Source organism: Protopterus annectens, chromosome 12.part0, assembly GCF_019279795.1.
Source record: "Protopterus annectens isolate FY-2018-M chromosome 12.part0, PAN1.0, whole genome shotgun sequence".
Classification (NCBI taxonomy): Eukaryota; Metazoa; Chordata; order Ceratodontiformes; family Protopteridae; genus Protopterus; species Protopterus annectens.
In genome coordinates, this window is record NC_056746.1 from 1538801467 (window position 1) to 1538817738 (window position 16272).

The 16272-nt window shown below is 40.9% G+C and overlaps 1 protein-coding gene across 1 annotated transcript in view; it reads right to left on the reverse strand.

The window, feature by feature from the left end:
* Positions 1 to 513: 513 nt before the first annotated feature.
* Positions 514 to 16272, reverse strand: part of LOC122816306 (medium-chain acyl-CoA ligase ACSF2, mitochondrial-like) — a 1435169-nt gene continuing 1419410 nt past the window's right edge. The window contains exon 16 of the mRNA XM_044089039.1: positions 514 to 1506. Coding sequence (XP_043944974.1) covers positions 1456 to 1506 — 51 coding nt within the window. The 3' untranslated portion in view covers positions 514 to 1455. The remainder of the gene's footprint in view (positions 1507 to 16272) is intronic.

A 16272-nucleotide genomic window follows, 5' to 3' on the forward strand; every position in this document is an offset into this window, starting at 1 on the left:
TTGAGACAACAGGGGTATGGAACTACTAATCCTGCAGATGTCCTGAGAGGGAAGGATTTGAATGAGGCAGTCCCATGCACTTATGCAGTTACACACAGTGAGGCTAGGAGACAAGCATGTGGGTCTGGTAGCCTGGGGAAGACCCAGACAGACTGCATACTTGTAGCCAGGACTGCTGAGGTGGTTACTTCAGGGAGGGAGCTACTCTGTAGCAGTGAGACTGAACGTGAGCCACAGCTGCTTGTGGGTACTGATGCTCCCTTGGACAGGGTAACTGCAAAGGTAGAGGTGAGTAGTAGGACGCAGGCTAACAGTGAGTCACCACTGTCAGAGGATGCCAGACTTCCTGGGGAAGGAGAGCTGGGAAAGGTTACAAGGAGAGAGTTGAGACAGGCTCAGCTCTCAGACCCTACATTGCAAGGCCTGAGGCAGGTAGCTAGGGAGGCACCCGATTCTCAAGGGAAGGGAGAATCTGTATACTGGGACATAGGGTTACTATACAGAGAGTGGACCCCTGAGGGAGGGTTAGAAGGTAAGAGAGTACAGCAGTTGGTAGTGGAAGACCATGCAGACTTCACACAGACAGACAGTGAGACAACAGAGGTCAGAAATGACCCCGAGACCATGGAGTTGTGAGGTAGAGATCTTTATGTTGCTCATTACCTGCATAATATAGGATTATCCGGTACTGCAAACAGCTGGTAAGGTTGTATTTGAAATATCCTGTGTAATTTTGAAAGATATATGTAAGGACATTGACATGACTGACCCAGTCTAGATAAAGGCAAATAGAATAATGCAGGTAAAGACCAAAAAGAGAATTATGGTACAAAATAATGCATGTTAGTAAAAACAGCCAGGGGGTGCAACCAAAAGTTTTAGATGCATCTAAACGCTCAGTGTAGTTCTTAACAGTAACACTTTTCAAAAAAAAGCATATAATTGAATAGGCTTGATCTGAAAAAAAGAGTGATAGATCAGAAGGAATATAGGTAAAAGTGGAATAGGGAATAGCTGGTACATGGATCTGTCACCTTTTAAAAGCAATACATACATAAAGAATGAGAAAATGTATAAATTAAATCGAGTCATGTTGCAGTACTAAAACAGGAAAAGGTCCAAGCTGCTGGTTAAGTGGGGATGACAGATTATACACTCAGGAGAAATATGCACAGCATTCCAATACCTAACACTAGCAAAGCAATAAGAATGTTTAAATGTAGAAAGTAATCTGTAACTGTAAGTGCTTTATATTGTTTTCCATATGCCTGTATCCATAGAGCATACAGAGTCCATAAAGTCAATTAATCCAAAGTAAATGAAATAAGAATAACCAGGATAATGGGTAGTGGAAGGAATGAGACCAGAAATGTGCAGATGCCATCCAAGTCGTTATATGGGCTAGGAGAGATTCTTTCAACTCATAAATGAGTATTGTGGTGTTATTGATGATGTTCAGAGTCCAAGATGTTTCTCCATTTCTTTTGCCAGAATGTATTTCTGAACCTAAAACACAACAGAAAGAAAATGATTAGTCAGAATGAGTGAGACAGAAAAAAAGAGACAGACTTAGCCCTGGCAGTCATGTACTTTACAGCATTCTGGTCAGTGACTATGCTTCTGCAGAGGTTATGGCTCATTACTGCTACTCCTTGTATTACCATAATAGTATACCTGAGGCACAGTCTAGTCCTATGCTAAACACCTTATAATCTGATTTAGTTTCAGGTAAAGGAACTATGCCTATGTACATCATAAATGAAGGTTTCTAAAAGCACTGTACTCTTTTTACATGTAACACCATAATTACAGAACATAGTGCCTAAAGTGTCATGTAGTGAGCAATGCTTAATCATTGTAGTCCATTTTCATTTTGCCATAGGTATGCTTTTGGATGTCTAATTAATGGCAAATATCTCCAGTGAAAGAAAACCAAAACCCGAGTGCTGTGATTATAGCTACATTCATAGGTTCATAGGAGGTTACTAGGCTAGCAGCCCTAGAGCCTTTATAAGCCTAGCCATGTTAATCCCAGGTTGTCCCAGTTGTCTTTGGTTAGATGGACATACTTTAAAGATCCATTTCCGACTACCCCTGTCAATGGGTGCCACCCCCCCCCGGGTGAATTTGCAATCACTCATCCATTTGTCCAGGTTGCACTTGAATAGGGTCAATGAGGAGCTCTACTTCACATGAATTGGAAGTTTATTCTAGAGCAATGGCAATGTCTGGGAGACATACCTGTCTCTCCAGCATGTTCTGTTAATGTCATGGGCAAGGTTGATATCCCTAGTGTGGGTGGCTCTAGTGCCATTTGATTTGTGGATGTGCAGGATTTCCATCAGGTTAGGGTCACAGACTGCCCTGTTGGCCAGGCACAAGTCGCCTCTCAGTAGCCCATATGATAGAGAGTACAGTGACAGGGCTTTTAGTCTATCCATGTAGGTCATGGTTTGGAGACCCTGTATCTTCTTAGTGAGAAACCTCTGTGGTCTCTCCAGTTGTTGCAGGTGTCTGGTGAGATGCATGCAGAAGAGAATATTGTACTCTATTAATTGTCTGATTAGGGTTGAGTAAAGTGGGGTTATAACATCCTTAGACCTGGATGCAATGCCTTTACTTATGAGATGCGCAATGTAGAAGGCTCTCCTAACCCCAGTGGAAACCTAGTGGTCAGAGTTCAGATTGCTGTTGACCTGTGTTCCCAGATCTTGCACCACTAGGTTTGAAGTTAGAGGGTGCAGTCAATATTGTAATTAGTTGGGAATTCTGCTTTGCCAAATAGGATAATTGTGCACTTTTTTTGCGTTTAGTTTTAGACCATGACTTTGGCACCAGTCATTTGTTTGTGTTAGCCCCTCCTGTAATATGGTAACATCATTGGGAGACTCATTTAAACACTTCAGGTATGGCTTCCTTAAACAGTAAGCACACAGACAGTAAAAAATAATATATTTATTTAGCACTTTCATCTTAACAAAGACTTCATCATGTATGTGTGCTTACTGTGTTTAAGGAAGCCATACCTGAAGTATTTTACTCGGTTATAGTAGTTTTTGACAATTCAGTTCTCCATGGTTTGAGTTGCTAGTCTAACTAGTCACTGGGGGACTCAGTGATTGCACCTAGTTTACAATCATCAGTGAACTTAGCAAGCCAAAGGCTGTCTGCTTCAGTCTGGGGTTCCAAGAAATAGATTCCAAATAGTAAAGGGCCCAGTGCAGATCCTTGTGGTACACCACTGGTGACAGGTCTACTGGTAGAGGTGGAGTCACCAACTTTGACAGTATGTGTTCTGTTGGTGAGCCAGTTTGCTACCCATCTAGTGATGTAAGGGTTAAAACCTAGCTAGGAGAGTTTTTCAATGATACCCATGTGTGGGATTGTATCAAAGGCTTTGGCTAAGTCTAGATAGTCAGTATGCACTGTCTTACCTTCATCCAGGGCTTTGGTGACTTTCTCGAAGTCTATCAGGTTCAATAAGCATGATCTACCCTTAACAAAGCCAAACTGGGTTGGGTGTAGAGGTTGAAGGTCGCCTATATCTTTGTTGATAAAGTCCATGATGATCCTTTCCATGACTTGCAGATGAGGCTGGTTAGACTTATGGGTTTATAGTTCCCAAGGTCAGTTGATGCCCCCCCCCCCCTTATGCAAGAGAATTACTGTTGCTGTTCTCCATTATTCTGGTACAAAGCCAGTTCTCAGGCTATGGTTAAAGAGGATGACAAGTGGGTCAGCTAGGTCTTGTTTTAGATTGCTTAGTAAGCAACCTGGGATGTCTTCTGGTCCCACTGAGGCTGTTTTTGTTTTGGCCTTGGAGAGCACAGATATGATCTGATCTCTAGAGATACTTTGTAAAGAACTGGTGTGGGGTATGCTGGTGGGGATAGGGAAGTGAAGTTTGCACCAAATCTGTCAGCTTGAAGGTTGGCAATTTCCTTCAGTATAGTGTAAGTAGTACCATCTAGTACCAATGTGGCACATAGCTGAGTACTCCCTTTTAGATTCTGGATGTAATTAAAGAATGCCTTATGATTGTCTTTGGCTATGGATGCTATTTTAGCTTCATAATTAGCTTTAGAGGACATTACAAGACTTCTAATGTGCTTGTTCAGTCTGTGGAGGGAATTCTTCCTCTGCAGAGACAGTTGCCTCTTGTTCTTGGACATCAGTTTCTTCCTTTTATTATACAATCTGTTTATACTACATATTCACCAAAGTGGTTTGTTTTTTTTTGGGTGGGCCAGGTTTTAATCGAGTCAGGAACAGTCAAGTCTATGCAGTTGCTAAGATGATTATACAGGACATTTGTGTAAACCTCTTCATAGGAGTCATTATTGCCTGTGATTGCAGGGGGTATAAAACTTTTTATGCCATCACTTAGTAGGCTGTAGTTTGCTTTGGAGAAGTTCCTTAAGTTTTTTGCTACTTTGAGGGTGTGAGGTCCAACAGTTACTTTGAACGAGACTGATTTATGGTCTGACCTTACCAGGGAGGGCATCACACAGCGGGCAGTGTAGTGACCACACATGTTGAAGAGTACTATGACAAGGATATTAGAGACCCTTCTGGGGATACAGACTGTCTGTTCCAGAACATTTACATTGACAAATTCCAAGAACCTCTGGGTGACCATGTTTGAGCTTCTGTATGTTACCCAGTCAATGGAGGGATAATTGAAATCTTCCAGGACTAAGGTTTTTGGCTGTATGGTGAGTGACTCCAGTATGTACAGGTAGGCATTGTGTTTTTCTTGGCTCTTGGAGTGGACCTATAGGTAGCAATGATGTGGTATGGTGGTTTTCTTATACTTAATTGGGCATGGAGCAGTTTGAGAGAGTCATACTGTTTGACCAATCTTAAGGTGTACTTGGTTTTAATGAAGATGGATACACCTCCACCTTTGGTTCTTTCATGCTCATTCTGAGGTCTGAATGTGTGGAAGGCATTGTAGCTTTGTACAGCTGGGGTGCTCTCTGTGGTCTTGAATCATGTTTTAGTGACTGCAGAGACATCAGCTTCTTCCAAGGTGAGGAGTGCTTCCAGGGAGTGCAGTTTCATGTTTAGACTCGTAGCATTAAGCAGCAGAATCTTGAGTGGCTTTTACTGTGTCAGAAATTTTGTCATTTTGACATTGCCTAAAAAAGGCACTATGGGGGATGAAAACACTTTAGCCAGTATCTGAAAGCCTAGGGGAGACAGGTGAAGAACATCTCTGGCATAGCAGTGTGGCCTGTTGACCTTGTCTTCCCAGGCTGACAAATACTGGACACCTCTGGACTGACACCAGAAGCTATGCCAATTGTTGAAGTCAATCATTTTTTTTTTGTTTATATTGTGGCATTATCCTGGGTGAAGGTAGAATGCTGCTTAGGGCTAGGGTCATACCTGCCTGGGACACATAATCTGAGAGTTCAGTCATGTCTCTCTTCATATAGTCCACGGAGGTATATCTCAAGTCATTCACCCCAACGTGGACTATGACAGAGTCATAATGGTACTTGTTGTTCAGTGACCTGAATGCATGCATGATCTGATGGATTTTGGCACCTGGTAGGCAGCTGACTGTGACCTTCTCCTTGTCCAGCCTCACTATGGAGCCTCCCATGACTGAGACATTAGGTTTTGAGGAGTTTTTTTCTCAGGAGATTATTTGGTGAGACACACTGATATGTGCAGTTTTATGTGCAGTGATTTCTATACATGTTGAGGTGTGTGCAGATAATACTCTTGTGAGGTCTCTGATCTTTTGGTAGGCTTCTAGTGAGTACCTCCATGTATGTGGGTTTATGTGTTGTGTCCTGAACTTGTGTGAGAGGTGAAGTACATGAGCTGACAACTTGTATGATGTCTTGTTTTTTTGTTACGTGAGTGGATTGTTTCCAAACTGATAGTGTAATTACATCTCTCACGAATGGTATTTGTTTGTTTCAGGACTAAGTGATTGTCTATGGGAGTAATTACTACATTGACTCAGGACACCCAGGTGAATGAGGCCGACAGGAGAAATGGTGGGAAAGTGACCATCCATAATGACAGGTTTATACTGTAGTATTGTTGTGGCGTGGGTATGTTAGATCAGTTTGTGATGTAGGAATAATAGAGAGGCTTATTCTCTTCATGGTTTAGGGTGATGAACTGTGGCGATGCTGCTCAGTGTGAACTTGAGGTGCCTGCAGAGCTACAGGGGACTTGGGAGGGTTTTGTTGAGAAATGTCTAGGGGAAAAAAGTTTTCAGGCATTTGTGTGTATACAAGGCAGTGCTAACAGCCATTGCTAGATGTGCAGCTATGTGCAAACGTGAGACTTATATACAGGTGAAACTCAACAGTTAGACAAACTACCAATGGGAAAACCCCAAATTGGTACTTTCTCCAGCAATCCCCAAATCAAATGGAACCTGAGCTACACCCTTTTGCCACAAGGGTGCAGGAAGACCCTCTTAATGTAAGACGGCTAGTATAGAGCACAGTGATGCCAGTCTAGAATCAGCAAGTCTAAATTTAGCCCATGTTGTATAAGGCAGTAATACAGAATTTCAAAGTGCAGAAAAAAATGCAGAGACAATCAATAAAAATGAAGCAACAATTCAGATAAATACAGTTAAAGTGCAATGCAGGCTTTAAGTATACTTATTTTTCAGTTGTTTGCAGCAGATGCCTTGAATTTCAGTTCAGATGCATTCCAGATCTCTGGCTAAAGTCACCAAACTCTCAGCAGGTCCGGTTAACTGAGAACAAACCCTTGCAAATATGAGGCTTAAACACAGGTGAAATTCAACAGTTTTAAGACAAACTACCAATGGGAAAGCTCCAAACTGAGCCTTTCTCCAGTAATCCCCAACTCAAATGGAACCTGAGTCACACACTTCTGCCACAAGGGTGCAGGGAGGCCCTGTTAATGTAAGATGGCTGGTTTAGAGCACAGTGATACCAAACCACCTAGAGTCAGCAAGTCTGAATCTAGCCTATGCTATATAAGGCAGTAGTACAGAATTTCAAAGTGCAGTAAAAATGCAGACACAATCAGCAAAAATGAAGCAGTAATTCAAATAAATGGAGTTAACAAAGTGTAATACAGGATTTAAATATACTTATTTTTCAGTTGTTTGCAGTGGATGCCTTGGACTTCATTTCAGATGCACTCCAGATCAGTCACCAAATTCTGAGCAGCTCTGGTTAACTGAGGGCAGCCTTCGCAAATGTGAGGCTTAAATACAGGCAAAATGTATGTGACTGGACTGGCAATCACTCCTGCCCCCTTGACACTGTGGGATGCAGTACCCAGGCAGTTACAGGACACAGCAGAAAATCATATACTGCATAATGTTTGCTATGTGTGACCAGTGTCTGCTGTGAAACAAAACCAAAACCATAGTGATGTGCTTGGTATCAATGCATGTAATTATAATCACCCCTCTCCCAGCAGTGTGACCTGAAGTATCCAGGCAGTTGTAGTATACAACTGAGTCATATACTGCATAGTGTTTACAATGTATGACTGTAGTGATATGCATTCCTCATGTTATCTATCTGAAGAATATGAGAAAGTTAAAGTATATTACAGATATGGTCGAACATATATGCTACTGTCATTACAGAACATTTCAAACAGTATTGCAGATCCAAACTTGCTGATGTGGTCTAAAGCAGGACACTTTTCAAGAACACTGTAACAGAGATAAGCAGGGAGGCATTAAGTGTAAAAAAACACCCTTAAGCATTTGCACCAGACTGTTGATGTGTGAGTCTGCATATAGTTTAGTGGAGTGTAAATGTGACAAGAAGACTACAAGAGAAGTATTCTGTTGTTGTGGATGATTATAGTAAACAAGCTAGCAGAACTATTTGTACTGAGAATCATTTGGCCCTCTGGTACAGATGTAAGGTGTCTCTCTGCACTATTGACTTTCTGTGTTCAGGACCAATATCTCTCAACTTTGTTGCTTAAGAATTTTGGTCTAAGCTAAAATAATGTGGGTGGGGGAGCAAAGGTCAAAAAGGCGCTGCAGTTTGTCAGGTTTAGAGATAAGTGACTGCATTACGCAATGTTAGCTTTTGTGCATATTAAACCTTACAGAGAAGATACAGTTATTTATCAACCCATACATGAATGATGTATTCTGATCTTCAGCCTGCCTCCACCAGATCTCAGCCCTTCAGCTTCTCGATCAGTTATCTAGGAAGTGCAATCTCTCAAGAAATCATGAGGCTTGTTTGGGAAAGTGAATTGACTGGGATCATCCAATATGGAACAACAGGTTTCCTGTAATGCATGGTGTGGTAAAAAAGAAATAAGTAAACAAATAAATAAATAAATAACAGATATCTGCAAAGGTCCACTTTGAGTTAGATGGGGATATTGGAAGAGTAGATGCTTCTTCTCAGAACAGTCTGAACTGTTAACTTATGTTTTCACTTGGAATTTGCAAACAGTTTTCCAAAGACCACAGTTTTCTCTGCAAAACAGAATTTTGTACAGCGTGTGTCAAGTTCTTCAGCCAGAAAGGTATAACATCTGAACACTAATCTATGACAGAAGGTTAACAACAAATGTGGAAAATTCTGAATCATTTCTGTATTCAAGAGTATATGTTACCAAGCTATAGATATTAGCTTGAAACTGATTTAATACAGTGAAAGTCATATCAGAATTACTCTGAAAAAAGTATTTTCTTACAAAAAGACAGAACCAAACCTGTTTCTCATTAATTTAAAACTGCCTATTCCATCTAGACTTTGCTTTCTATAAAAGCATGTTGTCTTCCAATGAGTTTATCCCTAACTACACTTTTTTAATAAAGTTTTAACAACAATGTAAACCTAATAGATTTAAAATGCAAGGTTCTTCCTACATACTCCAATACATAGTCAACATAAAACAGTACTTACAATGATAACTTTTTTTTTTTTAGCTGTTGAAAATCAATTGCAAATTAAGGTCTCTGAGGCAGAGTTTCAGCAAAATAATGGTATCAAATAAAACATACATTATACCAGGTGTCAGCAACCTATGGCCATGCGTGCCAAGCATTGCACGTGGAACGATTTTCAATGGCATGCAGAGTGAATTGAAATACAGTAATTATGAACTCATAAAAAACTGAATTGAGAGAAAAAGAGAGTGAATGTATGCATGAAAGCAGAAGTGACTGTGTGTGAAAGATCGGAGAGAGAGAAAGTGAGCAAATGCATGTATGAAAGTTGAAGAGACAGTGTGGGTGAGCGATTGGAAAGAGTGAGTGAGTGGATGCATGTATGAAAGCTGAAGTGACTGTGTGTGAGGGATCAGAGAGAGTGAGTGAATGCATGTATGAAAGCTGAAGAGACTGTGTGTGTGAGCAATCGGAGAGAAAGAGAGTGATTCAATGCATTTATGAAAGCAGAAACGACTATGTGTGAGAGAGATTGGAGAGAGAGAGACCGAGAGAGAGAGAGCGAGTGATCGTAACTAGTTATTTAATGTATTGGAAACATGTTAATACAAGATCAAGTTAATGTGTTTCAATGGTTGTTGTATATAAAAATATGGTGGGCTTAGGTCAGGGTTGCCAGACGTCCCTGTTTGAGAGTGACTGTTCTGAGTTCAGCAGCCCAGTCCCAAGTCCTGCATTGCCTCTGAAAATCCCATTTAAAGTTAGCGAACCCACTGTTATGCATTGAACAGAAGTGGCTCCCCTTTATGATTTTTGATTGGTTCATATACATGAGTAAATCAAAAATCACAAAGCAGAGTCACTTCTATTCAATGTGGAACAGCTCACTGTCATTATGTTTTCCTCAGCCAAGTAGATGTGGCAGTGAAAAAGACGACTCTGTGGTCTCAAGGAACACTAACCAAACCAAGGAAGGTGAAACAATATAGAACAAATCAGTGTCCTGGAAAAAAAAACACAGATTAATTAATTAATTATGGCACAGGAAATATATTTATTAATGAGTAGGTTTTAAGATTTATTCATAAAGAAATTTTGAAATTGAGGCTGGAGGAAGGAACATTGTTAACGAGCAATTACTCTTGAACCTGAGGCTCAAGAACCAATGTAGCATCAAGCGGAATACCAGAGAAATGGTAAAAAAGTAGACATGCAAAACTTTTCTGTAGAGTTTTTTTGTATCAGAACTATCTTCCTGAACATTTTTCAAATGCTTCATATTAGCAAGGTATAATGCAGGGGTCAGCAACCTTTTAGTAGTGTTGTGCCGAAGTAATGCTGCAAAGTCACTCAGCATGCCAGCCTAAGCCAGGGTTGCCAGATGGTGTGAATAGCAGACAAGCAACCAGAAAAGGTCTTTTTTATCATGGAGCCACTTCTATTAGGTGCTGAACAGTGGGCTGTTCCACATTGAATAGAAGTGGCTCTGCTTTGTGACCTTTGATTGGCTCGTATACTGGTATATGGGATTTTCAGTGGCAATGCAGGACTTGGGATTGGGTTGCTGAACTCAGAACAGTCCCACTCAAACAGGGACATCTGGCAACCCTGACCTAAGCCCACCATGTTTTTATATACAAAAAACATTGAAACACATTAACTTGATCTTGTATTAACATGTTTCTAATACATTAAATAACTAGTTGTGATCAATTGCCCTGACTGATGTGAAGCAGAAAGCTGTCAAAATCAGCTGACAGTATGGAAACAATGACAAACATTGACAAACAACATAGTCCCCTCTTCTATTTGTCTAAGATATTATACCACTCCTCCATCATTCCATTTTCTACTTGATCATCACCATCTTCTCTATAAAATAAAACTTTCTTACATCAGCATTGTCATATTCCAATTGTAGTTGCTACCCATGCCCTCTGTGCTTCTCCCCTTGTGTTACTTTTCTGTAGCTCCTTCCCTCTTACTTACACCTTGATAACACATTGCTTTCATACAATGATTTCTCCTTTCTCTTTCCCTTTCTAGGGTGTACTTGGTTGCATTTCAGTGATTTTTGCTCATATTCCAACCCTTCCATTCTCATAGCATTTTTTATCAGTTGCTGTCATGTCTAGTGGCTTAATTCCACTCTCCCCACATTTGCAAGCTGCCAAAACAAGATATGGTCGCTTTATGGCCTTATCTGGGATCTGTAAAACTGGGATGCTAGAATTTATCACTTTTGGTCCAAGCCCTTGACTATACAGCCCCACTTCATGTTTGAAAATGTTCATTCACACTGTGCTTTGTAAGTCAATCCAGAGTGATTATAGACCCTATCCCTACTCTCTTAATAGTAGGTCCAGTTCTGGCATTATAGTTGCCTAGATGCTTCCACTGATGTGCATAAATCACAGACATTTTGCATTAAATCTCAGCTTCTATCTCTTGCAAGACATAACAGTTCTCATGTGAGACTGGTTCCTCTATCCATAACCAACACAGTGGCGTCATTATCATTAACATACAGGGTAATATTACTATTGTGTTCCAATGAAATATCTGATAAAGATATCTACTTTAAGATCTAGTCTAGTATTGAACCATTTGGTACTCCATTAGTTACTAGCTTTTATTCTAGCAGCCTCTTCAGCTCACTCCCTCTATACTAAGACACTTGAACAGTTTTATAACAACTTCAGCAGTTTTTCCCCATACTCATATTTTTACTTTCTCTTTCATCATTCACTGAGATACGGAGTCCAAAGTCTGAGGTTAGCCTGCATTACATCCATAGCAACCCCTTTTGTCCACATCAGTGCTGGCCCAGTCATGGAACTGGATCCGTCTGGATTGGTAGGACTTTGACTTTGTGTGGTCATTCTGCTCAAGCATTTAAAACATTTAACATTACGGACCACCAGCTATCCATTCTGCTTCATATTTACAATATTTCTTGGAATGAAATCAGGCTACAAGGTCTGCATCTGTACTGCTCCTTTTTATGAAAGCCACACAGTTTAATTTACTTTCAACCAAAATGAATTAGTCAAAAGATAAGTTTATAGTTTTAGTATTTCAATGAGCTGAAAAGATCTCACATTCCTCTTTTGGGTCTGTATTAGTTTGCCAAAAGTGTTTTTCAGAGAAAGTACAGTTGTGTACACTTACCATAAATGTAGATGTTCGAGTGTATTCACTGTTGCAGTTATTACATTTGGGTAAACTGCTGGTAGGTAGCCGTCAGTCGGCCTGATCAACAAAGTCTTTGGTCCTGCGTCAGTTGCTATCTCCTCTTCCATGACGTCAGGTCGTCAGGGATATAAAACATGCAGCCAATGCCATTTTTTTAGTTTTTCTTGCCCCGGATGTCAGGTGCCCCCAAAAAGGTAGCAAAAAAAAAAAAAAAATATATATATATATATATATATATATATATATATATATATATATATATATACATATGCATGCATCAATATAAACTTTACCTTCGTCTACAAGCAAATATACCGCGTAGGTTGTAGAAGATAGTGAAGGATAGATAAACTCCAGAATGACAGGGGGATGGCGGGAGGGTAAACTGGACTGCAACAGTGAATACACTCGAACATCTATATTTATGGTAAGTGTACACAACTGTACTATGTTCTTCATGTTTCACTGTTGCAGTCATTACATTTGGGTAGAATCCCAAAGCTATGGTTGGGAGGCTGGAGCTAAACAGCATTAGGTGCGGCCATAAGGCCCTGCAGAACTGCAGTGGCAAAGCCTGCCCAGAACTTAGAGTAGAGAGGCAAATGATAATGCTTTTTGAAAGTGTGAACAGAACTCCAAGTAGCAGCCTCTAGAATGCCTTTGGTTGGTACTCCTCTGAGAAAGGCTGCTGAAGTAGCTGCAGCTCTGGTGGAATGAGACCTAATGCCCTTGGGCACAGGTTTACCATGGTCTAAGTAGTAGAAAAGGATGCAGTGGCTTATCCACTTTGAAATTGTCTGCTTTGAAATAGCCTTTCCTTCTGATCCTGCAGCATATGTCACTAGTAATTGCTCAGTTTTTCTTAGAGCTTTAGTCCTGCTCAGGTAGAATCTTAGCTGTCTGTGTACATCCAAGGAATGCAGAATTCTCTCCCCTTTATTCTGCAGATTTGGATAAAAAGTTGGCAAATGAATTGTTTGGTTAAGAGCCACACTGGATACCACCTTAGCCATAAATGTAGGATTTGTCCTCAGAGACACCCTGTCTGGGTAAAATATGATAAAAGGCTCTACAGCCATGAGGGCCTGTAGCTCTGAAACTCTTCTTGCTGAAGTAAGTGCTAGTAGCAGAGCTGTTTTCCATGATAAGAACTTTATATCAGCTGTAGCAGCTGGTTCAAATGGAGGCAGGGTGAGCTTTTCCAATACATAATTGAGGTCCCATGCAGGTAATGGTGATCTTCTAGGAGGCCTTAAAATGTTGGCTCCTCTAAGATACTGCTTTAGTAAAGGATTTGAAAAGATTAGTGGCTCTGTATTGTAATGAGCCGAAATGGCAGAGGCATGGATTTTAATTGATGAGAAAGATTGGCCTTTGTCAAGCATCTCATTTAAGTATTGTAATATCTGAGGAATATTTGGTTCTGCTGTATCAGTTCCTTGTGCTTGATTCCAAACACAGAATCTCTTCCCTTTATCAGCATAACATTTTCTAGTACTAGGCCTTCTGGCTTCCAAAATGACATCCATCACAGCTTTACTGAGAGGAGTTGTTTGTATAACAACATGATCAGCCATGCTGCCAGGTTCAGTGTCTGGAGTTGATTGTGCAGGATCTGATTGTTTTGCTGGGACAGTAGTTGAGGTTTTTGAGGTAAGGTCCAAGCTGGGTATTGAGACAAGTTCCTTAGGATTGGATACCAGTAATGGCCGGGCCAGTCCGGGGCAATTAATATCATCTTTGGTTTCTCTTGTCTGAGTTTTAGGAGGACCTTGGGAAGAAGAGGCAGAGGAGGAAAGGTGTAAACTGATAGGTTTTTCCAACTGAAGAATAGGGCATCCACTTTCCATGCTTGTCTGTGATAAGTCCTTGTGCAGAATCTTTTCAATTGATAATTTTGAGGAGATGCAAATAGATCTATGTCTGGGCTACCCCATTTCTTTGTTATCATGCTGAAGACTTGTGGATTTAGTTTCCAATCGTGAGGATCCATAAGGTTTCTGCTTAAATCGTCTGCCAGAGTATTTTGCTTTCCTGGTAGGAATTGAGCTTGAAGATATATTTGGTAGGTCAAAGCTGTGTCCCATAGTGCCATGACTAATCTGCAAAGGGGGTATGAGTGTGTGCCTCCTTGCTTGTTTATATACCACATGCCCTTGAAGGCTGTTAGGGCATTTTGAACAACTAGCATCTCTTTCTGGTTGATATGCAGATGCATTTGTTTTGGGGTCCATATGCCCTGAATGCATCTTCCTGCCATGTGGACTCCCCCAGGCATAATCTGATGTGTCTTTTGTTAAGGTTTGGCTGGCAGGGGGTAGAGTGAAGGCTCGTCCCATGTTTTGATGACATGCCTTTGCCCACCATAGAAACTCCTGTTATAGGCAGGGAATGAGAGGAATCATTGTTTCCAGACTGTGAGAATGTTGACTCCATAAGCTTTTTAGGTACCATTGAAGTTTCCTCATATGCAGTCTTGCATATGGAATCAGTAGGATGCAGGATGCCATGAAGCCCAAAGCTTGCAGAATTTGTCTTGCAGATAAGTGGGTTTTTATTGCCATCAGTTTGAAGTAAGTATTCAGTTGCCTTTGCTTGTCTGGCGTGAGGTAAGCCATCTGGGCAGTTGTATTCAAGCTTGCACCCATGAATGGTATCTTTTGAGAGGGTACCAGTTGTGATTTCTTTTCATTTACTGTGTACCCTAGGCATGTTAGAAGCCTTTTCACAAATGCTAGGTGTCAAAGAAGAATGTCCTTGTTCTCTACTTAAATGAGACAGTCGTCCAAGTAAGGATATATTTATATACTTCTTTGTCTGCAAAATGCAATTACTGGTGCCAGGCACTTTGTAAAGACCCTGGGCGCAGTAGATAAGCCAAAGGGCAGTGCAGAGAATTGGTAATGCATTAAGCCAGCCTTGAATCTGAGATATCTTCTGCACAATTGCCTTATTGGGAGATAGATGCAGGTATGCCTCTTTTAGGTCCAATGACACCAGCCAAGCATTCTTGCCCAGCATGGGCAGAAGCTGCTGCAAGGTCAGCATTTTGAATTTTGGAATTTCCAGGTATGTGTTCAAAATCAATAAATCCAGTATTGACTGCCAGGCCTTGTCCTTTCTGGGTACCAAGAACAGTCTTGAGTAAAACCTTTTCCTTTTTCCTGTTCTGGTACTGGCTGAATGGCCCCCATATCCATGAGGGACGTAACCAGTTTCTGTGCCTCTGCCCATTGATTTTTTGGCAGATCTGGCCAACTGTTTGCCATTGGCAGAGTGTGGAAATGAAATCTGTATCCCTGTGATACTATGTTTAGTACCCACTTGTCCTGTGTTATTAACTGCCAATTTTGAGCAAAGAGTGCTAACTTTCCTCCTAAGGCTGCTGCCAAAAGATAAGTGCTTGGTGTAGGCAGAGGGAAGTCATTGGGACTGTTTTCTGTAGTGTTAAGCTTTATCTCCTCCAGATTTGGAGGTAGAAGCGCCCCATTGCTTTGACCTGCATGAATCTTGCGCCTGGTATCTGGAACCCTTAGGGCATCTGGATTTGCCCCTTTGAGCTCTGTCTGACACAGGAAAGGACCAATTTTTTGTAGGCCAGTGTCTACTGAATCTTGGTGGCTGTACTTGTAAGAAGTCTTTAACAGTTTGCTTAGACTTAACTTTGTCTTCCATTTTCTTTAATACCTCTTCGGCCTTAATACCAAACAGAGTATCATGCTGTAAAGGTGCATATAGCAATTTAGCTTTAACATGATCAGGCAAATTTTGTTCCTTTAGCCAGGCATGCCTCCTAATCACAGATCCAGTAACAGCGGCCCTGCAGGAGGCCTCTAAGGAGTCAAAAACCACATTGCAAAGTATGCTTTCCAACCTGTTCAGCTGCATGCAATAATTCCTGCAATTCTTTATTTCCTGCACATTCAGAAATCAACATAATTTTCTGTTTCAGCAATCCCATAACATGTTGTTGATACTTAAGCATATGAAATTGACAGTTTAAGGCCCTGATTGCCAAGGTTGCAGATGTATGAACCTTTTTCCCCATCTGTCCAGTGCCCTTGAATCTCTGTCAGAGGGGGTAGGATTTTTTGCTGTTGAGGCCTTAACTCCCTTTGGACCCTGTGAAATAGTTTCAGGATCAGCAGCAGGGTTTCTAAATAAAAATTTATGTGAGTCAGTGAAAATGCTCCCTCAAA